This window comes from Venturia canescens, chromosome 4 (assembly GCF_019457755.1).
Source record: "Venturia canescens isolate UGA chromosome 4, ASM1945775v1, whole genome shotgun sequence".
NCBI classification, from domain to species: Eukaryota; Metazoa; Arthropoda; class Insecta; order Hymenoptera; family Ichneumonidae; genus Venturia; species Venturia canescens.
The window spans coordinates 9,314,438-9,338,722 of NC_057424.1; the positions used below are offsets into that span (position 1 = coordinate 9,314,438).

Consider the following 24,285-nt stretch of genomic DNA (forward strand, 5'->3'; position numbering starts at 1 on the left):
AAAAGAGGAAATTATGGGGAATAGTAATGAAAATGTGTAATGTCGATGCCCAGCATTCGACTCGTCACGAAACGAGCAATTTAACTTTTAACAATGAGCCTGAAGTGCTGTCTCTGGTCCGAGAGAATCGATATTCCTTTACGTTGAATAAAATTGTTGAATTATTTATCAATCGATTCTCGGTGATGATGTTTTTTCAGACTTATTCGCGCGACAAGTCACAGCAAAAGGGCTTACCGCCTCACACGACCTTGCAGAGACACGTCAAGGCGAATCGAAACGTTCACATACCGAGGTGAGCCTCTGTTTTTAATTTGGGAGTAACAATACACAATCGATGATCCAATCGTCTCGGTACATTATTCAACGATCAATGTTCCTCGATCTTATTAATGCTTTCGTCCTGCCAACGTTTGACACTGTCTTACAGATTCTATTTTCCTGGTGGCAAACCTCCGCCCTTGTCACAAGTCGAAGCAACCATCGCGAACATCACTGCTGCCTTCCAAAGCTTACCGGGCCACCGAGCTTCTCGAGCTCAATTTTTCATCATCCCGAAGGTATCGATTCCATTATTTTCGATTCATTGTTCGTTCGACTCGTTTCGAGCTGAAATATTAAGTTTTCGTTTCGTCTCTCCTGAATTTTCATTTTCATCAAATTTTCGAATCTTTCCACGACTTTTTTGCATGAGATCGGAATCTTTCTGGAAAAATCATCGTTGTTAATACTCAATTTTGTTTTCATTTGTTACCAGGCTTGTGATTTACCATTCTACTGGAAAGTACCCCTCTTCCTCGCGGCCGGTGGCGAGAAAAATGGTTTCGTCGAGATGTCAGCTTTCTTGGACTACTGGAAAGAGTAAGGAAAACTCATTTTTAGAAGGATTTAACGGACCCCAAACCGTCCCGAAGAATGGATAAGAAATTTCGGAATTTCCATTATTCTCGTACAAAGTTTCAACATTTTTATAATTCATTGAAAAGAAACTAACTTGACGAAAAATTTCGAAGCTTACACCTGAAGAAAAACAGTTTTGAAAGCGATTCTCAAAAAGCGTTCTAATAAATGTTTTTTTAAAAATCACTTAAATCTCTCAGAACCCAAATTTCTTGTCACTAACGAAGGCACTGATTCGATGAATCTCTCCATTTCGTGGATTGAAAACAAAATCGTTACGTTTGTTCAAACGATGTGTCAATGACTTTTCAGACTGACGAGCACGTGTCACGACGCTGCCAGCAAATTTGTCAGGATCATAACTCGAGGACTCAGGAATACGATTATCCCAGAAGACTTGATTCCTCTGGTCCAGGACGTCGTCGAGACTCATCCGGGTCTCATTTTCCTCAAAGAAGCGACGGAATTCCACTCGCGATACGTCCATACGGTCGGTGTCGTGGATTTACGAGTTTTCTCAATTTTTTCCAAAAATACTTTTCAAGCAAACTCAGCGAAGAATAAACCATTCGATAATCCGCACTGATCGATTTTAATCTTTCATCCAACAGGTAATCGCCAGGATATTTTATTGCGTTAATCGAAGCTGGAGCGGAAAGATCTCCGTGGCAGAATTACGTAGGAGCAACTTACTCGCTGTAATCAGTATCCTCCAGCACGAAGAGGACATCAATCAAGTCACGGCGTACTTCAGTTACGAACACTTTTACGTCATATACTGCAAATTTTGGGAATTGGATCGTGATCACGATTTGTTTATCGATAAAATGGATCTGATGAGGCACAACGATCACGGTGAGTTCAATAACGAATGAGAATGGACGTCGATGGAGTTCGTAGGGAAAAATAAGATTGGAAATACGAGGAAAGAAGACTAGGGAAGTCGCCATTTTCTCTTGCTTCAAATGTCTTATTCAGTTAAAACTGTTTTTATAATTAAAAATGCCAAAATGGGAACAGAATTGATAATTATTTCTGACGTTGTTCCTTTGTAGCCTTGTTGCACTGATAAACATTTTTATCTGTTCCCCCGATTCGTTATTGTGTTGCGAAGATTGTAAAACTCAATTCGGATCTTCTGTCATTGCTGATGAGAATGTTGGTCAATGAAACGGAGATAAAAGTGATCCAGTCACGCTACAATCGGTATCAATTTTTGTTATTCCAGCATTCCGATTAATGAAAATGCTCACAAATATTCGTTAGTCTTTTAACGACGACACACTTTTAAAACACTTATTCGTCGAGTGAGATTCAAAGCTTTTTTATTGCCCCTCATTAAATCGACAGAGTGAGAGGGAAATTGCAAAAAACAATTATAGAAAATATTCGTATTCGGAAAATAATTTTTAGAATACAAATGACACTTCATGCAATATTCAAGTCCTTTATATGTGCATGGTGCCACGCAAAAGATAAAAGATAAAAACTCACTCGAACATCTCCGCAATTTGGAAGGTTATTCGGGAAACTTTAACAGTCAGTTTAATTTCTTTTTACTTTTTTTCACAGCGTTGTCGACCCGCTTGATTGAGAGAATATTCATCTTGACACGAGGCGGAGTGAAAAGTGGTGGCACTAAACAGCCAGAAGACAAAATGAGTTATACGGAATTCGTGTGGTTTTTACTCAGCGAAGAAGACAAAAATCACCCCACTGCCATCGAGTATTGGTTCAGGTGCGAAATTATTTCCTCGCAAGATTTTCATTTCTGCATGAAAAAAAAATGATTGATTTGTAAAAGTATGTAATGACGTACTGAGACTAAAATTCTAGTGAAATCTTTATGTTTAAGGATAAAAAAGTTATTTTGCTAATATTACCTCTGAGCACGAAGAAAATTTCACCTGTTCTTGGCTTGGATAATAATCGAAGAAGACTTTTTTTTCAGATGCATGGACTTGGACGGTGATGGCTACCTGTCGATGTACGAGCTCGAATATTTCTACGAAGAACAATTGCAGCGTATGGAAGCAATTAAAATGGAGACACTGCCGTTCGAGGATTGTTTATGTCAAATGCTGGACATGATTCATCCAGCTACACCAGGAAAAATATCCCTGAGCGATTTGAAAAAGTGCAAAATGACTTCAATATTCTTTGACACTTTCTTCAACCTCGAGAAGTATCTTGATCACGAGCAGAGAGATCCTTTCGCATCGACGAGGGATCACGACGCCGATGGTGAAGAGGTCGGAGCGAGTCGTCATTTCTCTTTTTCGATTTGTTTCTTCTTTTGATTCTCAAAAGTTTTGATTTTTCGGATATTGCAAGAAAACGTTTATTTTTGTGAATTATTAAATCTCAATAACTTTGTTTTCGTTCAATCGCAGCCTTCTTTCTCTCAAAATAATTTAAAAGTCTGCGCGCCATTTAATAAATAAACGTCATTCGAATTTCGTTAGGGCTCGGTGCAATTTTGCGAAAAATATAGAACAAAAGCATTTTAAGTAATCATGATTTTTCTTTTACAGTTCTCCGATTGGGACCGATTCGCTGCAGACGAATATGAATTGTTGGTTGCCGAAGAAAACGCGAATGACCAGAACGAGCAGACGTAAGTGTTATTAATAACTCGATTCAACTTCACGATTCTTCTTCACTATTCCATCGTCGAGAAGTTTTTAAACATGCAAATTAAAAACATACAGTTATACGAGAGTTTGTGTTGTGCCGAAAAAAAAAGAATTAAAAAAATGGCCCACCTTGCGGGCGTTTAAAGAAACGAAGATATCGTAGTTTTGACTTTTTTTCAAGATTTTTCTTGTGTACATTTCCGGTATATATTGTACTGACATCTTGAACGTGTCCCTATAGCTAAAAACGAAAACACCGAGAGTGAAGAGAGATTCCGCTCTGATGATCGGCTACTATTTTTGGAGACCTTGAATGGGGCATGCTTAGATATGGTTGTACTTCCTTTGGGGACTAACACAATCTTTCTTTCTCTCTTTTTTCTTTATCCCACTGTCATTCTTCTCTCTTTCATGGCAAAAGCACAAAGATGAATATTGAGGGAGCAATAAATATTTGAGAAAAAATGAAACAACACGTTTTCAAAAAGATTCCTTGAAGATTTACGTACCGCAGATTTACCTGCTGTTTCTGAGATCGAATTGAACAGGTGACCACTGTGGAGAAAATGAATTCAAATTTCTTGTAATTTTATTCAAAAAATACTAACTGTATTTTTAAATACCTCATCAGCAAACTTATTACCATGAAAATCATTCATTTGATTTATTAATGCCATCCGATTTGTTGTAATTAGATTCATCGTTACCCCTCGAAAGGAATTAAAGCGACGTTCTTAATCGTACAATCAATGATCAGCAATGAAAAAGAAAGCAAAGAGCTTGGACTGGAAACAGTTATTCGTATGTGCTTTTGCCCCTCCCCTCCTCGACTCAACTCGAGAATTTCATATTGATTTTTCCTTGGGCGATTTTGAAACTTTGAGAGAAACAAAATGACGAAGATGCCATATGCGTTTTGTTGCAGGCTGTGTGATGATGAAATGTAACCATCATCTGCAGCTCAGTAAGTAAGTGATAAAAGCTTGCATGTGTTATATTCGTGAAAATTTTGCAACCTCGTTGCGTGTGCGTGTGAATGCTTGTTACGTTTTCTATTTCATACGAATTTTGTTTATTTCGCACACGATGTTTATGATCGAGAAGAAATGGCAAAGATTCCAAGTTCCAATTGCGATTAAAAAATGAATTTTTTCGTTTTTAGAGAAAACTACTTTGCCCACTTCTCCTCGGTTATTCTGATGCACAACTTTTGGTCAAACCCTCAATATTCTCTCGAGTTTAATCTCAAATTTTCTATCATTTCAATCGCATTGTTTTCAACGTTCAAAGTATTCTCAAATGTTCAATCAAACATATAAAAAAAAAAAAAATATATTCTTTATCTTTCTCTGATTCTATCCCATTAATATTTTTATCCTGCTCATCAATGTCATGAATTCACACAATGTCATACTCCAAGTAACAAAACTAGATAATTCGGCGTTTGAGAAAGCATGAGATAAGCCCGAAGCACAAATTGTTCCGATTTATTTTTGGTTTCTTTTTCTTTTTCACTTCAAAAGCATAAATAAAAGCACAATATTGATCCAAAACTGACCGAAATTTGATCGAAGCTCACACAAATAATTGTATTTTTATTTTAATGCCTGTCGATACTCTCACGAGATTAAAATATATGTGAAATCGAAAGAAAAAATATTTCAAAAGGATGTTTCAAGATACTCATGAAATTGTAAACATTTTATTCCCTTTTCGTTAAATGTTGGATAAAATTCGTTTTTTTTTCATATATCAATCTTTTCGTGAGTGTATTTTCATTCGTTACGTCATTGCTTAACATATTTATTCGTAAATATTCACAGATCGTACGAAAACGAGACGGAGGAGGATGCCTTTTCGCCGAACCTCGATGTGCTCATAGGTAGTGAAAATTCAAACGATTCAAACCGAGGGAAGAATCACGGATCGATGAATTACGCCGAAAACAACGGAACGTTGAAAGATTCATCGAAGACCCAGAATTATGACAGCGGAGAGAGCGATGATTATGCTGAAAGTGACAATTAACGAGAAAAACGAAGAACGGAGATGGGAATAATGGGGGAGCGAGTGAATTTCACTAAAATCATCATTTTCTCCGGGAATCGTCGTTACGTTTGGACTCTCGTTCGGTCAAATTACGAAGAGAAAGAAAGTCCATAGAAAAATAAAGAGAATCGGAGAAACTTTGAAATATAAAAAACTATATATTTAATACGTATAAAAATATAACACAAGGCTTGAGATTTGTGTTTACGATCACAGATCGCGTACTTCAAGATTGTAAATAGACGCTAAAGTAACAATTATTATTTTGAAATATTATGATTAGGAGTGCTGAGAGTTGTAGCGGTTACTATAAAATATTATATGAAATGAGCGAGTCAGCGAAAAGAGCGAGTGACGCGAGTGATTTTTTCTGCGGATGTTTTTTCCTCCATGTTTAACGATGAGAAAATAGGTGGGTCTAATCGAGTGAAGTATATCAGCGGATATACAAGCGCGTTGTTCCGTCTTTATAAATCATGTCGTGTGAATAGATGTGTAAATATGAGAGGAATGATGCTCGAATCTTGATTTTTGAATTTCGTGTTGTTTTAGCCCAAAATCTATTTTTACTTTCCCTCGCAAAAGAAATTCAAGGATTTCGCGCGTTGTTATTTTACATTTAAAAATATTGCTTTATTCATTTTTGCATACTTTTTTCCTATGAGAAAAACGAACATTCGAATTCGAAATGTACAATGGTACGAAAAGTTTTATTACACACTAAAAGTGCAACTCTCTTCCTCGCCCTGAAGAATCTCGGAATATTTTTGGTGTAGTTTCTTGTGACTTTTTTCATACACGAAATGAAGTTTTTGTTTGGGACAGCACTCGAGATTTGAAAAAAAAAGTAAAAATCATGTTTTCTTAATACATATAGAGAGATACGTATGCGTGCAAAGATGGTGAGAGTGAATCACTGTCACGTGTGCTTTATCCACGATCATGCACTAAAGAGTCATCGTAGAAAATAAGTATTTATATACCTTAATATCGATAATCTCATGCGTAAGAAGTTGGTTATTTGTAAACTAAAATACGTGTCTTTTTTGTAAAACGATGCTCATCGAGGATATATCAGATCTGCTATTAGTCTCGTACACACAGAGACAAATATTACGTGAATGCATAGCACACATTATCGACGCTTCGAAACTGTGCGAACAACCCTGCGAATATTTTCAATTGGTAGATGCTCCCTAATATTTTTCTCAAGATAAAAAAATACATTCGAATCGTCCTCTTCTTAGTGTGGTAAGGCTCGACAATGCTCTTCGAAGTTTCATCGATATTCTTCTATCGAATCTCTCTCACGATATATACTATAACTAATCCGACTCGTGAGAATCGGCTGAAGATCAATTTTCAACAGCAAATGCACCTACGTGCTCTACCTATTCGAGGAAACAGAGAGAAAATAAGATGAAGAGAGCGCTCAGTTATTTCCATGACAAAAACCAACAAAAATATTATAAGTCCATCCCAATTGTATCCACGGGGATTAAACGAGTATTAACTTTCGTAACATTGAAGAGGGAGACTAATTAACGAGGGTTACAGATCTTTTGCAAGACTGCAGCATCGTCTAAACACACATATACACGTGATATATAAATATATATGCAACAGAGTATCTCACTATGGATCATCATCACCGTAAAATTCATTCAAACTCGAGTGTAAGCTTGAATTTCTGGTCGGAAGTACTAATTTCGATTATTCTTCCAAAGATTTTATTCTCGTAGCTTAATTGCGTATTCCGGCTAAATCGTTGAAGACGAAGGAAAAACGCTCGGAACCAAGCTCGTAGAGCAGAGATTTTCCTATTAAAGAGCCTCGACAAAGTTCTATTTTCGACACTATGGACCTGAACGCAAATCGGAAATCCTTGGCCTTCTAAAATTAATTAGTTTTTCGAGCCTTCTCCAAAACTTAATCACCTAATGAAAATCGATGTCAGGAGCTTTTTCATAAAATATGTTTTACTTTACAACATTTATCTCACAAATTTCTTCTCTCTCTCTCTCACACACCATTTTTGTAACTTTTTTTTGTGTCGCTCACACGTTTTTAACTCGGTCCTACAAGCTGAAGCCATCGGTCGTGAAATACTCTGTATTTATATTTATATATATATCTATATAGATGTAGACATAAGATTAACATAGCCGATAGGATAATTTTAATATGGCGATTCGCGTAATGCTACATTCTAGTCCAAAACGTGCTACCGAATCGTATTTTAACCTTGAGTGACTTGGTGATAAATACGAATTTCGCAGAGATATATCCCCGGTAATATAATAGGAAACGTCAGAGCGCGTTTTAACGCTCTAAATTTAAGGAAATAGGAAAAAAGAAAGAACGTGAGATAAATTGGAGCGAAAGAGAGATTGATGAAGTGCGTGTGCCAGAAAATATGTAAACGGGATACGAGAGAACAAAGAAAAATGCGGTGTTTTGTTGATTATCCAAAGATGTAACTATAGTTGATAATATATTATGCTTGTTATGGTTTTTTTTACTATTTATATGAAACAAAAAGAAAAGAATTTACCAGGAGGATCGAAGGGGAAAATATATTATCGCGGCGAGATAATTTTCATTATATTATACATTTCATCATATATTTATCGTTCATTAATTCATATATATGCATTAATTATATTCATAGATTTATCGTTGTTTCGGGATTTTTTCAAATCCAATCCGACGTTCGTTGCTACATTCTTGTCTTTCCACGTTTTTAAGGATTACGAGCATATATGTTTCATCGTTACAGTCCAAATCGTACTTTTATTTTTTTTCTTTCAAGCAAATACCAAAAATCTAAAGTTTATCGAGATTTACAGATGGGAACATTGAATAAGGAAAATCATTTTTGGAAACAGAGATAATCGATTCTCGATGAAGCCGTCAACTTGACGAAAACGATTGCGATTGCCAAGGCACCATTTGTTGAGCATCCGCAAAGGGATCCCCACGAAAACAACAAATCGTTTCATGGACGATAAATTATTCGACGTGTCAACCAAATCGATCTGGTAGTTTTCGAGATTTTTTTTATTACCCGTTGAAAAATGTAGCTCCAACGAAGGTTTGCTACTCAACCGACACAATTTTTCGAATTTGCTTACCAAAAATGATAAATCGAAGATTCGGTGATGGCTGTGTCCTTTCAAAAACTCGCGTTTTCGGTTCTTGTTCCACTTCCATCACATTGGAAGCCAAGTTAAAAACTTGCTCTCACATTTATCGCCAAGTTTTCGTTTCTCATATGTTTTTCCTCAGATTCTAAGATGTTAGCGATTTGGACTGTGCATATTTCAATTATTAGAAATAATACTTTATCCGTTAATAATGAGTATCATAAAGATTGTTTATTCCGCAAATTTGAAGGCCCGATTTTCGACGACAGTCGATTCGCGCCCAGCTTCATTAAATAGTGAATGAAAAAAAGTGAAAGTTTGTAAAAAAAATCCAGTACGTTCGCATATGTCTTTGGGCAAAAGCGTGATTCAATCGGTGCTTTTTCCAAAAGTTCTTTGTTCCATCACCCCTGTCCGCAAAAAAGAAACACTAAAAATCGTATACGACGTGCTTCATCGCAACCAACAAAAAACCACGTTTGTCCCAAAAATGTAACTGGTAAGTGTGTTTCGGAGGAACCGAAAACAGCAGATGTTCCAATAGAGAGAAAAACAAAATCTTTCCAATCTGTATTACATTGAGAATTCGTACGTAATTCAAGGGAGAAGGAAATAAGTAAGAAGATTAAAATAAAAGCCTTAAAACCCAATATCACGTTATTGAAACGTATGTACAACGTATACCTCGACGTATATATCTAAATATACGTAAACACACATAACTGTAGCGAATTGTAATATCTTATGGTTCAACAAACAAATTGCATAATTCGTATATTATTGTCATTTACCAATATATATATTTATATTATATGATAACCACCAATTAAGGAAGACTAAAGTTTTTAGAAGCTCTCGATTGTTATGTTTTATTTATGACAAACAAAATCTCAATTAAACCAATTACTCGGAGTAATAAAATATATATATATGTTTGTATGACAGAATATTTCAAGTACGTATAATCGATATGTAAGAAAAATTGTATGAGACGGTATAATATATAGGAAAGGGCTATTATCGCAGGACTGAATGAATGGTAAGAAAAGAACAAATACTCGTCACGATACGCAAATAACTCTGTAATAAATTATAAATACACGTTCAAAATGATAAAACTATGATATATATACGTATATGACATATACTGTATATATCTTATTAATATGAGTAGGTACAATCATTATCGACGATTCTATCAGTTCGGGAAAAGTCTTGAGTAAAGTTTTTTTTTTTTTCATAATTAACCAAAAACCCTGACAACGAAAGTAACATTTTTTTTCTCATATATTGTTGCTTTCACGTTTAGTACTTACGTTCGGATAAGAATGATTTTTTGGGGTCTAAAGCTATATTATTACGAGCTTCGGTTTCATCTTTGACAACACTTCGGATCACGTCGTTCGATTTTTCAATTATTAGTCCATTATTTAGTCTATCTTCGATTTCGAGAGGGTTCGTATATGATTTTAATGTTTTGTTGAGACGTGAATTCACTCAATCATTTGACCCCCCAATCTTTCGACAGGTATGTCGAAATAATGTTCTCTATTTGACGTTTGCATCGTTGAGATCGAACCACTTATTCAGTGCGGTGACCCAACTCATATACAGTTACTGATGTTTGTAAATTATTCGAACGATAAAATTTTAGAAGTGATGATTTGTAAAAATGTTTTGTTGCATCAGAGATGTTGACTTCGATTAGATCGTGGACTGCAAATGACGAGGAATTTAAGTCTCAGAAAAAATATATTGCTAAGGTTCACGATAGTGTAATTTCTATATGAAAATACATGAGCACGATAAACGCGACGCGAATCTAGGTGGATAATCCCGCAACTTGGAATAACGGTACGTTACACTCGTCGGAATTCACAGTATAGGTCCATTCGGTCAACTTCTCAGAGTCAATCCCGTTTGCGAAAGGTTCGAATCTCTCTTTCTCTCGCTCTCCGTCTCTCTCGATGCAAAATTTATTCGTTGTCGATTCACAAGGCTCGGATACAAGTTTTGAATAACCAGGACATTCGCTAGAGAGATAATTTCAATTACGAAGGTCACTCCGGCTTCTCCGCAGCAACTTCATTAGTATTTAAGCAATTTTGATTAGGAATATTTTTTCGTTGAAAAATAATTTTATGTTCGCACTCTACACAACCAACTAATGACGCGAAGTAATCCATTGCAATCGTTAGCGCACGTTTACTCGGACTTTCGTCGAACGCGGATACGTTGGAATTGAAATTCTCAACATCAAAGATAGCAGCGCCATGAGCGGCAGCGGAAAACTTTTTTTCCCACCCCTTGGCAATTGCGTGTCCGTTTTTTCGTCGTTCTTTCAAACCAATTTACTTACATTTTTGCACACGCAAATTACAAATAAGTTGAGGAATTCGATATAAACAAGAAAATAGCAATTTCGTTATTGCATTATATCGCGAAATTAAAGGATTGATTGAGAATCAAGAAAATGGAGAAAGAGAACGAAAGGAAAAAAATGGCGACGTAAGATCGAGCGTGGGAAAGCAACACACAGGTTTATTCGTTGAGGTTACTCGTTCTCTGGGTCAAGAACCCTTCTCCCACACGACAAACAAATAAGTGTTACATTCGTATATATATCGTGCCCGTTTGCATAACGATGACACGCCGATTGCCGTTGGCGTTTCCCGGCTGACTTTGCCTCTTCTATCGTAACCGATTAACGGGATGAGTGCAATAATCCGGAACGGATCTCTCGGCACTCTTATCCCGAGATCGCGCGCGCACGATAAAAATGGACGATAAATAAATGAGCAAAAATCATCATTAACGTACCGTACCAACGTTTCTTTCCAACTGGTTAATTAATTATTGAACTTCAGAGAACTACGATCCGCTATAAAAATCCGTACAGTATCGAACATGTTTATAGTTGACGTGAAAAAAAAATTTACTAGAACGTCGATGCGGTATGACCGAGATATAAATATGTGTATAAAAGAGAGAAAAAATTCAACCTTACCTCGAATTTGCATTAAATTTGGCTTTATCCGTGTAACATCATATTTTTCAACGAAACCAATCAAAAACCGATTCATTTGGCTTCGATCAAAATTACGGAAATTTATAAAGAAATTATATAAAATTTGATTGTTTTTCTCCTACAGACGATAGGAAAATGCAAATAATCGAACCTCGAAATACGAGAGTCTCTCACGCAATAGCAAAATATTGCCACAGCAAAGATATTTTACTTTACGAAGAGAGACTGGGCCCGTGTCGTTGCAGGTTTGCAGCTGATGCTTGGAAAACCGGCTTGATCGAAGAGACAAGCGCAACGAGAGAAGCCGACGATGAATTCCCGCCCCAATGGATGTGTATTCGTGTTTGTGTGTTGATTCGTGCACGTGCGTATGAGGGAAGAACGACGAACGAATTCCGACGTCGAGTTCCGCGAAAAGTTCTCGGTCTTTTGTTGTTTTCCCAGAACTCGGAAGGAAACATGCTAAAATCATCACTACATACCATTTCACAAATAAATACGTTTATGTATATATTGATAATTGAAAAAGAACAAGAACACGAACAATAACATTTTCTTTCGAAGTTTCGTCGATTTTTAATAGGTTAAGAAAAAACGGCATCGTAGGTTACCTCGACACATGTTCGATCGAACGAAGCTCGACACTCGATTCTGAGCATTTCTGTTTTGTTGTCACGACGAAGCGAATCGAAAAATCGCAATTCTAACATTTTTACATTACTTTTTCCTTCCTCGTGTAGCGTGTCCATTATTTAAAACTTTTTGAATATTCACATTTGACAGTCTCTCGCAAACCATCGATGCATTTTACCACACAGATTCACTCTTTATTTTACTACAATAGTTATTTTTAGAAAAAGGAAATAAACGACGATGACGACGCGCACATTTTATTTCATCCTTTTTTGTTATATATTTTTTCGAGAGTTCGTAAGATCGTGACCTCCTCGGAGTGTTTTCGAAGAACCGACGCACTTTTCAATATCACTCCGAGAATCTCTCTCGCCTGTACATTTCCTTTCGACCTTTCGATCCCACCCCTTTTATTCTTCGTACGCCTTCTCAAGCGAGCGATCTCGTTGTCCTTCAATATTCTCCATCGAGTTCATTCGCGTTAAAAATTCGGCACTGCAGGCGGATGTTGAGTGGAAAGAGAACTCGCTGAATTCTTTGGCTTGCAGACACAACCATTCTCCACCAGAATGTAATCCTGACCCGTCAACGTCACCGGACCCAATGGTAATACCAGAAACAAATACGGTACGTACGTTTGTGTACACTCGCCATGCACTAGGTCGCATTCCTTCGATCTGAGAAACAATAAAAAAACAAACAAACGATTTTCAAGAACTGTCGTGCGCTCATCGTGGATGAAATAATATTTTTATTCTTCGCAGAGAATTTTTTTTCTAAACACATGTAGCCAACGAAAAATTCTTTTAAATTCGATACTTTTTCTGTCATTTATTCAGGCATCGGAAATTCGTTGAATTTATATTGTTCGATCTCAGAGAAAAGAAAATTCTGTTTTGTTGTCAAACCGTATATAACCTCAAAAACTCTTGGGCATTCGTCTCGGAAAGAATGATGAAGTTGGCTTTACGCTTGAGCGTGAAAGTTATTTCACGGTCAATAATAGGTATGTAGAATGTGAAAACGTGTTAGGATTGCGTTGGCTACGAATTTTTGAAACTCGTGTACACACGTCACACGGTTTTCACCGCAACGCGTGAAATGGCGGTGCAGGTCGTTCCGTCACCGAATTCGACAAAAATCGTATTACGTTTATGAGAAGCGTAGACTCGAATGTACAATAAAAATGACGCGAGTAATATTCGATTTCATCATGCACACTTGAATATCCGATTTTCACAGTGGAAAAATGCCAACTCGTTTCTTTGTCCTTACACGTTCTTATAACGGCCCAAGATAATTGCTTGAAAAATCGTTGCCGATATTCATTCGGGGAAAAAGCTCGCTTATCGGCCCCGAAATGTTTATACCGAAAAGTGGGAAACCGAGAAAGGAATTGTGATAACGCGGCTCGAGATGCATCCCACAAGGTCAAACGAAATGACGCGTGTGTCAAAGTTGACCGTTATTTTAATCCGGGATTATTCAGTTCTCGTAAAGTGTGTTAAGGATGAAAGTTAACGGTATTTTTTTTTGTCTCTCCTGTTCGAAATTCACAATAAATGAGAAAACGAAATTTCCACTCTTTATTTCTTCTCACATTTGTTGCGAGATGCGCATAGACTTCGAAAAAACGTTTGACACCTCAAATAAGACTCGCTTTGCATGAACACGCTCGATGAAATATTATTACGCGAAGCGTCTCTGTCTCGGCCAGGATCGGGTCACGAACCGGCTCGGGCTTCGTGTACTGAAATATGTACATAGTCGGAGGCGCATTATATATGACCCACTGCACTGTATTCGTCTCGTGACCGAGTCATCGAGTTTACACACATTCTTAACTTCAATACGTACGGGGGAGGAGCACGAACTTTAGACACGTGGCGAAACCGTTTTTTTAGAACTTGAACTCGTGAATCCAGGACACGATCGAAAAGTATTAAAAAATGTAACTTTAATTGTTTCTTTGTCCAAAAAATGTTTTCATCCGAATATGAAAATAAGGAAATTATTTGTGATCGATGAAGAGTCGGACTATTTGACGGATTTTAGCATCTCTTTTTACTCACTCGCAAATCTCGAAGACAACTTGTTGCAAGAGATCGGGAAATTTCTGTACAATCGTCACCGGTTGTCCACTGGTGAGGCTGACCCCGTACATGGGCGCGGTCGTGTTGTATCTTGTTTTGCAAAGTCTCGCTGGCGAACCGCAGCTTTCTTTTGCGGAAAAACTTCGGGCTGGAAAATAGGAATCGGGGAGAGAATGAATAAAAACAAATTTTTCATTCGACGACGCTATAGAAAGTGGTGAGGTTTTCGTAAAAAGAAGGAAAAAAGTTTGAACAACTTTTTTGCTTCATCCTTCAATAAGATTCCGTAAAAGATCGCCAGATGGCGACAATTTCGAAACGGAATAACCTCAAAATTGAATGCCTCACTTATTCGGAAAATTCTTCGCTCCTTCTCAAAATTAGCACCTGCCAATCACTTTTTCACGTTCCTCTCGTTCTCTTTGCACAATCGTGTACACAATCACATGACAAAATAAATTCGCTTAGCCATACATGAGACCCGAAATCGTACAACCCCGCGCGCGAGTGTCACATTGGGAAAAGTGTCAAGAAACGCGAAGTGTTTGGATGAGAGGCGAAAATTTTGAAGTTTTAATGCCTCAATAATTCAGTTGAATCTTCGATTGCTCCCGAGACTGAGAGGCAAATAAACTACGAGAATTTACGCATCGCAAAGGCTTTAAAACACAAATAGACGCGTCCATAAATCGATCACGTATGAAACTTGGTGTATCCGTGTGTATGGATACAATGAGAAGAAGACGAGAGAGAAAAGTGCGATTATTCGAAACGTGAGTGGGCCGCGCGTACCGTTATGAGCGCCTCCAGGAGACGATAACTGTATTGGCCGGATAACCCTCGCAAGTAACCGCGGCCGGCCGCGTTATTGTTTACATACACACACATTTGTGTGAAACCGAGGCCGGTTCTGCTACTCATTCGTTTACAAATAAAAAGGTATTCCACTACAACGTCAATATGCGAGTGTATAAAATATAGTTTATAATATAAACACATAATTCATATGCGCGTGTGTTTAGAGGCATTTACAGATCGTTTTAAATGCACTTGCACAAGTTTTTTTTCACGCCACGCGAACCCGTAGTAACGTAACACGGATCATAGTACGCGATATTACGGACCGTAAATAAATTCTATAAACGCGTTTCGAACTCATCTTCTCGAGGATGAATGAACCGATGGAATATCGCTATTATCTCATTTCTTCCACGTACAAATCATTCGTATTATGTAATTTATCCTAATTCATGTTATTACGGAGGAAATAACTGTTCAGCATTTTCTACCGCATCTGTCAGACAGATGTCGTTTCGAGATGGATTATTCATGCATTTCTCTAAGCTTTCACATAATGGAGGTAAGTAATTGGAAATTCGTTGGACGTGTGGCATTGTGGAGCACACGCGGCGCCGCTTCGGATTCATTTTAATTTCGTTTTAACGAATCTCATCGTTTTTTCATGCGCTTTTATTTGTGTTCCATCACTATGCGCCTTATTATTCATTTTCTTTTGATATTTATTGGTTATGATTCGAATAGCGGTTCGACGTTGGGAGAACGGCTTTGATACTTTTCATGATGGAATTGGTCAAGCGACTTTATTTTTGGGTGTGTGGCCTACTAACTGGGTTCTGTAAATTTATTTTTTTTTCTCAATTCTGGTCCCGAGCGAAGATCGATGCGATCGAAAAAATAGTGGCAAACTGTCACGAGGGTCGCGTGTGAACGTGACGAAACGAGAGCATGCGAAAAGCTCTTTGAACCCTTATTTTCTCAGCTATCGACGTTTTTTGTGCTAATTTCCAGGTTTTTTTAAAACCTAATGAATCTGTTACTCGTTTTGCATTTTCTCATCAGCGCTGCGGCACTGTGTGATTGAATTTTCAATGCGCCCTCTTTCGGTTACAAGGTCATCAGGCCTCGTTCCGCAGTAACGGTTACAAACTATTGTTCGAAAAACGTGAATATTCATCGCAAAAAATGCGATGCCATGAATTATCCGCGATTCTACGGTACAATTAATCTCACACAAATTAAATTAGCTCGTGAAACGATTTTAATTTCTTTGCGTCAGAGTCGTGGTGTAGATTTTAAACGGTGAAAATATCGCCTGATTTCAGCCAATGAGGTGACGGAACTGGGACTATTTTTCACGCTCCCATCTAAAATTCGCCTTAACCTCAAAACGCAGTTTCAATTCCAACGACTTTTAAAACTCCCAACGCTTCTACGCAACCGTACGAAAAGTGTTTCATCAATATTCTCAAACCCCAACTTACCTGCTCTCGAGTTACTCGCCATCGAATAATCCCCTTTGATTGTTTTATAGTTTTGAAGTAGCGCTTCTCTCGTGATTTTCGGGTCGATCGTACGTGGCTGCAACGTTCTTCCCGTGCGACTGTTGCCTCCCCACACGCTCTTGAAGCTTCGAGATATCGCGGCTCTGGATTGGCCGATGAAATGCAAGGTATAATAAGAATTTCCAATCAGAATCAACATTTTCAGTGAGACAAAGGTAAGAAATTTTTTCTTGAACACGAATTCAGTTCGCGAGACATTCGGAAGCACGTTTCCGCAAGAAATAAGGAAACGTTATTAATTTTTTTTATCCTTTTTCTCAGAATTAACATTATTTTCTTTCTTTCAGTGTCGTCAACACATTTATAAGATCGTAAACTCACGAGGGATATTGCGAATCGTTGGGGCCTATACAGTCCATTGAATCCGTGAGGGCATCGCCCCAGACGTATTTGAGTCCGAGACCACTGCCCTCGCATTTTTTCGCAGCTTCGGTGACGAAGCTGAGCGTCGTGAGAACAAGGCAGACACCGAGACATCTCGACAACTGAAACAGCGAGAAAGAGGCTTGTTTTGCTTCAGACCTTCTTCGTGCTTTGGAACATGGTAAAAAAGGTGTTTTCAATTTTTCAGTGATTTTTAAAATCATTCCAACTATATATATTAAATTGTCGTTTATCGACGGTCGGGGGAATTCGCTTCGAGGAGCGGGAAAAAAATCATTTCATTCGGTCACGCACGATCGAATTCTCAATTATTTCATTTTTTATCGACACGTAATAATCGTGAGAACTTAACCGTTTTATCTCTTGTGTGAATAACGATAATAAAATGCTGAAAAAATGAAGAAAGAATGATTCACGAAACGAATCGTTTCCTCGCAGACTCGAAGCGAATCTTCCGAACGAATTTCTCCACAGTCATCGTCATCTTTGTTTCCACGGAATTTAACGATTTCCTCGCTTTACGGTATTACGAGATTCCTCGGTAAACTCCCATCTTTGAGTAAACCTTGGCAAATATTTCCAACGGTAAATTCGCATTTTTTATTCCCCATACCGAAGTATTGATGAAAACCATAATCGTGTACAAACCCATTAATCGAAACTTCGATGTCAAAATAACTAGGCATGTAACAGTGTGGGATTTTACTTCACTTTCAGAACCTCCGGAGCGTTCAGGTGAAACAGAAATCTTTGATGTACTCGTACACGTGCTATGGCCACGATTTTCTCTCGAGCGTAACTAATGCCCGAGAACGAATGATTTTTTCACTATTCTGCAATGGGATCTTCACGCCACTCGTGATTTCGAAAAGTCACTGATTCTTGGATCATCGTACAAAAATTGAATCATCACAATTTCATTGGTTCATAAAGCTCGTATTTTTTTAACGATTTTTAACCCTTAATGTGCATCCGGAGTCAGGTTGACCCCAATATTTTTTTCTCACATGAATAGCATTTACAGATGAGCATCTCACAAGTAAAACCCCCAATATTAAGGATATTTGGTACAGGCGATACAATGCTGCCATGCTGAACCATGCTAAAGACATAAAAAATGTCAAAATGATCAGAATTTTATAAAATTTGGTGAACATATTCTTTAGTGCCAAATTTAAGAATACAAATTTTTTAAGATTTTTCTTCTGTACAGTTATCGAGTAATTGATCAGTAAAGTTCACGTGTATAAGCATAGCGATACATTCCGGGCATAAGAAATCTGCTTTAATGCGTAATTACTCGATAACTAAGCAGAAGAAAATTTTGAAAAAAATTGTGTCTTCGCACTTGATGTTGATGAACATTATCACCAAATTTGATGAATTTCTTATCATTTTGACGAATGTAGCCACCCTCCTTAAGAAATCGTTATTCCCTCTCTAAAAGTAGGGAGCATAGCCAACTTCATGCTCCAAAATAAATACACTTTTTGGAACGGTTGCAAAGTGGACTATTTTTCTATTAAAGCATGGACCCTTGTCTGTAAAACTCTGTAAGGATTTTTTTAAAAACTCAAAATTTAATTATTTACGAGAGACTTAACCGAAAAAGTGCTTTTTACGCGCACTATCAACTTTGAGCACGTTTTTGAACGATGAAAAAAGATTTTTTTGGAAATCCGACTTTGCAGACTTGAAGTTGGATCAATTCACTGCAAAAAGTGACTAAACCTTTTATTCCGAAAAGCGTATAGTTACCGAGATATTCGATGTCAAAAATGACCTGGGGTCAAAGTGACCCCATGTGCACGAAATGTCTCGCTGTGAAGGTGTGCACACTAAGGGTTAAAACGAAATTTCAGATTCATCTGCTCAGCACTTCAGCAACCGGCGGATCGATGTTCCCGAGATTTCTGGATGCACAGATCGTATTGTGAGTCGTCCAAAAGCCATGGAAGGTTGAAATACTTGCTACCGAGAAATGAAGTTCTCGTTCGATTCTTCTTCTTTTTGGCAATTGTCAAAAGCAGGAAGAAAAGGCTCAAACTTCGTTGCTATAAAAAACCTACGAAGACGGATGAGCGTTTCAGGTATTCGAATTTGCCTGGAGTTGAGGGAGGAAAGGAAAGAATAATTCCCAATAAAAAAAACTCGACTGCAGCACAGTTTTTTCGTTTTGATGTTCCCGCAGCAACAGACGCGACGTCGAGGTCGGAAAGAAAATTGGGTCGTGCAGCAACTTTCGAAAGCAATTTCGCATTTCTGGTTTTCATAGACTTTTTCGGCAAGTGTCAAGGCAGTCGGTCGAGCCTGTAACAGCGGAGTCTTGTTCACGGTTTCTGGGTTGCGGTCCACATATCTTGCTCTATTTTTGTATGCAAGATATACGTGCGTCGGGACACGCTTTCAACCGGCTAGTCAACACCCGCACAGAGGACGGTGATACACTCGATTACCAATTTTCTATGGACGTATAGAATCGAAGTGCGACACGTACAAGGTGAAAGCAAAGTGTCACCCGACGCGACCCATACGAATTAGCGAGTATCGCTTCCCCGAGGCATCGATGTCTCGCGCGATGGATCATCACCGGCTTCGATTTCGAACTCCATTCCTCACAGACGCGATTTTCCTTTTTTTCAACGTAGACTGGATATTAATTTCTCTCGTGTCTCCAATTCGAAGATGTTGACACGATTTACTATCCTCGTACATCGCTTCGCTGCTACTTTCGATCACGGATCGTTGAATAATTGCTTTGAAAAATGGGAATTTAATGATTTATTTGTCGAGTGCCAATAAAATCGGAATCGTGCTGTAATAAGTTGATATTTTCAGAGACTGACGACCCTCGGATCGGGAATGACTGCGTGGGGTTTCCATGGTTCTTTTCCCTGAAAATGAATGGAATTTGACAATCTTTTTCATTTTAGATTTCGATGGCGTGGAATCGTGACAGTGCCTGGCTCAGAATTCCGAACACAATCTGAAGGAGGGCCCCGAGATCTGTCAGTTTGGAATGTTACCGGTTTCCATAAAAACTCGAGGACTCTAGTGGAGTTTTGGAATCTTGAAATTTCATTAAACTCTTCCATGGCGTGAATTCCTTTGGAGTCTCCTCCTCAGCGGAGTGCAGCATTTTCATCTCCAGGTTTTTTGAGGTTTCGAAAAACTTTGATAGTACGAAAGCTGATGGAGGACTGAATAATAGAGGAGGAATTCCAGACGGTGAGGTAAAGGGATCTCGAAATATTCGCACGCGATTAAACCTTTGTTAGGTTGTTGTGGGACGGAGAAGCGGGCTTTTATAAGCACAAAAAGTAATTGGCGTGCGATACTTTAGCGAGCTCGGGGGAAACAATGAAAGCGTATGAAATATTTATCTTCTCCGCCTTTTCCTCTGCCCATCCTCGTTTTTCATTGTTGTCGCGCAAAATGAGAGCCTGATGGCCTCGTCTCGTGTGCAATGGCTTTTATAACGGATCTGCGAACACGACGATCGTTCCGATCTGCACGAGTCTCGTGTACGACGATACGCGGACTGTGCGCATCGCTCCTTCGTGAGAATGGTCTGAACTTGAGTTTATATCTTTACTCCAATGTGTAACTACGTGGAACACGTTATTTGGAGCTGGAGGCACGTCAAACCGACAAATTGAACGCTTTTAAACTCCTTCTTCTACGTAAACGGGAGAGAGTTTATTTTTATTACTTCATTTCAAAGAGGCTTAACATTTTTAACGTTTTCGATGAAAAAATAGAGCTCGATCGAGCCGGACAACAATCTTAATCGGCGCATATTTTTCTCCCCTTTTCCCCCGACTCCAACGCTCTTCGTTTGCTCTCGAAGTTTCGACTATTTTGAAAAATCGGCTCTCTTTTTTCGAGCATTGCAAAAGATCCGATTGACTATGGCGAAAAAACATTTGCCACATTCTTTAAGAGCGTGAACTCGAATGCCACTCTAAAGCTAATAAAAACTTTGTTTCAGATGAGATTCTGCGATGAGAGATTCCCAGCGATACTGACATCCGGTTGGACTGAGTATCGAGTCATAAAAAATCTCTCTAATTCTCCGTGGAGAAAAGTGGCGTCGATAATGAATCGGGATCGGCCGGAGGCGGGTTATAATCCTCGGAGAAAAAGTGTTTTGAACTTTTTACTGAAAACTGTTCTCTCGTTATTGAGGAAGATTTTTTGAAGGTCGATAACCTTGAGAAACGAAAACGTCTATTTCCGGTTCTCAAGAATCGAAGTAATCTCTTCTCGGTTTCTTGTTACCCAACAGAGTCCGATGAAGTCATAAACCGATCTCTCAATTCAGCAGCATCCGCGGTTTCATGACGTAACTTATGAAAGTCAACGTGCGAGGTCGTTGTTCTGCCACGCTCTATTCTCAAGATCAACGTGAACTTGAGTGCTTCAACTCCTCTCTCTTTCCCTTAGCTCGAACGCTTTCAGTGTCAAGATCAAAAATGATTTGTCCTTTCCCTGCCAGGCGACACGGGACAGGCGTGTCTAATAAAACCATTTCAATTTTTCAGTCTCGATGACTCGATGCGATTTCACTCTTTCCATCGATCAATTTTTCCAATCTCATCGAATCTTCGGGTCATCAAACTCTGCCTCGATGACCTTGACATCGCCTTCCTCGTTGAATTCAATTATTTCCTGTCACTCAATAGCGAGCAGTTTCCAAACCATTCCAAAGTATCAGCGAGTCATTCGAGGGAGAATTCAAAGAAAATCTTCAAATTTCTCAAAAAAAAAACTCAACTTTTTTATCTTTTTTTAAACTCCTGTTTAATTATCGAGTTCCCATTTGCTCCCACTTCATCCATCAAATTCTGGACTAAAAAAAAAGATTTCTCAGAGTCCCAAAGCTCTTGCTGCCTCGTTGAGAAGCCGAGTTCGTTGAACGAAAAAATAGTTCGTCTAAAAAGCGAAGGTTAAAAGTGGTAACTTTTTCTGTCCGTCGCGACGATGAGTAACGAAATTCCGGAGTATTACGCACAGAATCGACATCCCTAACGGTCCATTATATGATCTCAGGCATACAGTAAACACGAAGGAATATAGATAGAGGCAGGAGAAGATAAAGCGGGTATACGCGGACGGTGCGTTCTAACGGTAACGGTAAATCATCCAAAACGTTCTTCCTCCCGTCTGTGGAAGGTGAATAAGAGAAGAAACGTTGGTGTGTATGAGAAGAGTCATCGGAGCTCGTGTCTCGATAACGGTACATCGATATCTGTACGAATATTCAAAACTTCAATGATAAAGGCTCGAGATTGCTGCGATGAAAGTCAAAATTGATGCAACTCAACGGCGGAAAAGTAAATACAGTTTCTCACGTTTCTAGCTCATTTTTATTTGTACGGTTGTTACGTTAGGAACCCGAAGGGGAAGAGAGAAAAAGTGGAAGATTGCCAGCGATCTACCTGGATGAATGACCTGCACACCCACTCGTTTTTTGTACACATTCGACCTGAATAATGAAGCCTGCGATCATCCTCATCCCCCCGGCAGTTCGGGACCGGTTGAAAAACGTTTCTAAAAGCTACGCCACGTTCAATGGCTTGGCAGGCATACCTGAAGAAATATATTTATCCACGAGCCTCCTTCGCTCGGTCATCATTCGACCCTTACGATCGTACGATCTTTCTCCTCTCAAATTATCTTTATACTCTCTCCTCCTATTTATGTTTGTATCCTCGGAATTCAACGAACTCTGTTTCTATCGTTTTTCGTTTTCGTTACTATCTTTAGTCGTTTTTTTCCTCAATGGATTCCCATCTTGACGCGCCGATCGTCTCAAGAGATCCTTACGATCGGACGTTCTTTTTCGTCGTAAAAAATCGTCGTTACTTTTACATCGTTGGAATGCTAATTTCCCTCGTTTCGAATTGCCTCTTCTCAGACCGTCGAGATTCTTGTTTTTGGGCTTCTTAACCGGACGGACGATTTGACTGGTCTTCAGAGATTTTGGGGGTTCAGAAATATCCGGAAATACTTATTACAACGAAATTCTGATGCTATTAATCGTCGATAAATCAACGTCACTGTACCGCACCGAAATGTCGAAAAAAGTAAAAATACTCATAAAAACCAACAGGCTCAGTGATATTTTTAAGCAATTTTTCAATTTTTACTTACCGTTGTTCGAATCGAAGACACCATTTTTAATAATAATCAGTCTGTGAGTTATTGAACTTGAAATATTTATCGGTTAGACGCTTGTCACACGATTTCAAGTGATATTTTTCGTGTTATTTGTTTCCTCGTTCATCGACAAGGTTACGATTGTTTTGAAATGATTTATTCGACTATTTCGAGCTTTATTTTATCGAAAATTGTCGCGATCAGAGAAGAATATTTATGGAACCGTATGAAACACCGTTCATGTCACTACACCGGATGCTCGAAGAGGTTGGGGTCGAGCACCTCCGTCCGCGCAGGTGGATGTTCAGAGGTTGACTGGTAGAATCGTAAGTAACCGGGCCCTCTGTGCTCGGTTGCCCCGATCGAGGGACAGAGCGAGAGAGACAAAAAGCGAAAAAGACAGAGGAAGAAAAACAGAGAAATATACGTGGATACGGTGGGATCCGAGGAGGAGTTGAGCTCTCGGAGGGATTGGCTCTTCTACCCCACCTGGAATCGTGCTCCTCTTTTCTTATTTCCATACTTTTTCTCCTCTTTGCCATGTCTTATTAAGAGGTCGAGAAATAAAAATTGCCGGCTTATTCCCCACGCTTTTGGCGCATGCTTCAAATTTCCGGTGCGAGATCCCGAGCACTCGCGAAACATTCTTTTAATGGTTTCATTCTGGAGTATCAACTTCAAAAAGTTGGCACATAAATTTCGTCCTTTTTTTCTTCATTTACGTCGAAAAATTGGATTTTCAGGTTTATCGGGGTCATTGAGTTTCTTTTATTCATCAATCTTATTTTTGTCGTGTATGATCGTTTTGAGGGCTTTTTCGCGAATGTATTAACAATCATCTGAATCCAAAGTGGATTTTTTTTACTAGCGATTTCCAATTCATTTTACCTA

General features: G+C 38.6%; 2 protein-coding genes and 2 long non-coding RNA genes across 7 annotated transcripts in view; 3 read left to right on the top strand and 1 right to left on the bottom strand.

The window, feature by feature from the left end:
* LOC122410297 (uncharacterized) overlaps nucleotides 1-9,849 on the top strand; it is a 64,130-nt gene extending 54,281 nt beyond the window's left edge. For 2 of the 4 annotated variants that reach the window (XM_043418456.1, XM_043418455.1), the window contains exons 3-11: nucleotides 201-295; nucleotides 431-560; nucleotides 758-861; nucleotides 1,213-1,390; nucleotides 1,512-1,755; nucleotides 2,473-2,638; nucleotides 2,852-3,152; nucleotides 3,435-3,517; nucleotides 5,360-9,849. In XM_043418456.1, the coding sequence (XP_043274391.1) occupies nucleotides 201-295; nucleotides 431-560; nucleotides 758-861; nucleotides 1,213-1,390; nucleotides 1,512-1,755; nucleotides 2,473-2,638; nucleotides 2,852-3,152; nucleotides 3,435-3,517; nucleotides 5,360-5,564 (1,506 nt within the window). In that variant the 3' untranslated portion in view covers nucleotides 5,565-9,849. Of the gene's footprint in view, nucleotides 1-200; nucleotides 296-430; nucleotides 561-757; nucleotides 862-1,212; nucleotides 1,391-1,511; nucleotides 1,756-2,472; nucleotides 2,639-2,851; nucleotides 3,153-3,434; nucleotides 3,518-4,461; nucleotides 4,505-5,359 lie in introns of all 4 variants that reach the window. The other 2 variants (XM_043418457.1, XM_043418459.1) reach the window with 2 other exon arrangements.
* A 2,394-nt stretch (nucleotides 9,850-12,243) lies between these two features.
* LOC122410299 (uncharacterized) lies at nucleotides 12,244-23,698 on the bottom strand. Its single transcript, XM_043418462.1, has 5 exons — nucleotides 23,389-23,698; nucleotides 17,170-17,333; nucleotides 16,768-16,931; nucleotides 14,465-14,633; nucleotides 12,244-13,069 (listed from the first exon to the last, which is right to left on the bottom strand). Exons 1-5 carry the CDS (start codon nucleotides 23,410-23,412, stop codon nucleotides 12,874-12,876), a joined length of 717 nt encoding a protein of 238 aa, XP_043274397.1. The 5' UTR covers nucleotides 23,413-23,698; the 3' UTR covers nucleotides 12,244-12,873.
* Nucleotides 17,683-19,332, top strand: LOC122410301 (uncharacterized). The gene is made up of 3 exons (XR_006260888.1): nucleotides 17,683-17,817; nucleotides 17,950-18,155; nucleotides 19,095-19,332. It is a non-coding gene; the product is annotated as an uncharacterized lncRNA (long non-coding RNA).
* Nucleotides 19,596-22,036, top strand: LOC122410300 (uncharacterized). Its single transcript, XR_006260887.1, has 3 exons — nucleotides 19,596-19,732; nucleotides 20,166-20,465; nucleotides 21,224-22,036. It is a non-coding gene; the product is annotated as an uncharacterized lncRNA (long non-coding RNA).
* Nucleotides 23,699-24,285: the final 587 nt, after the last annotated feature.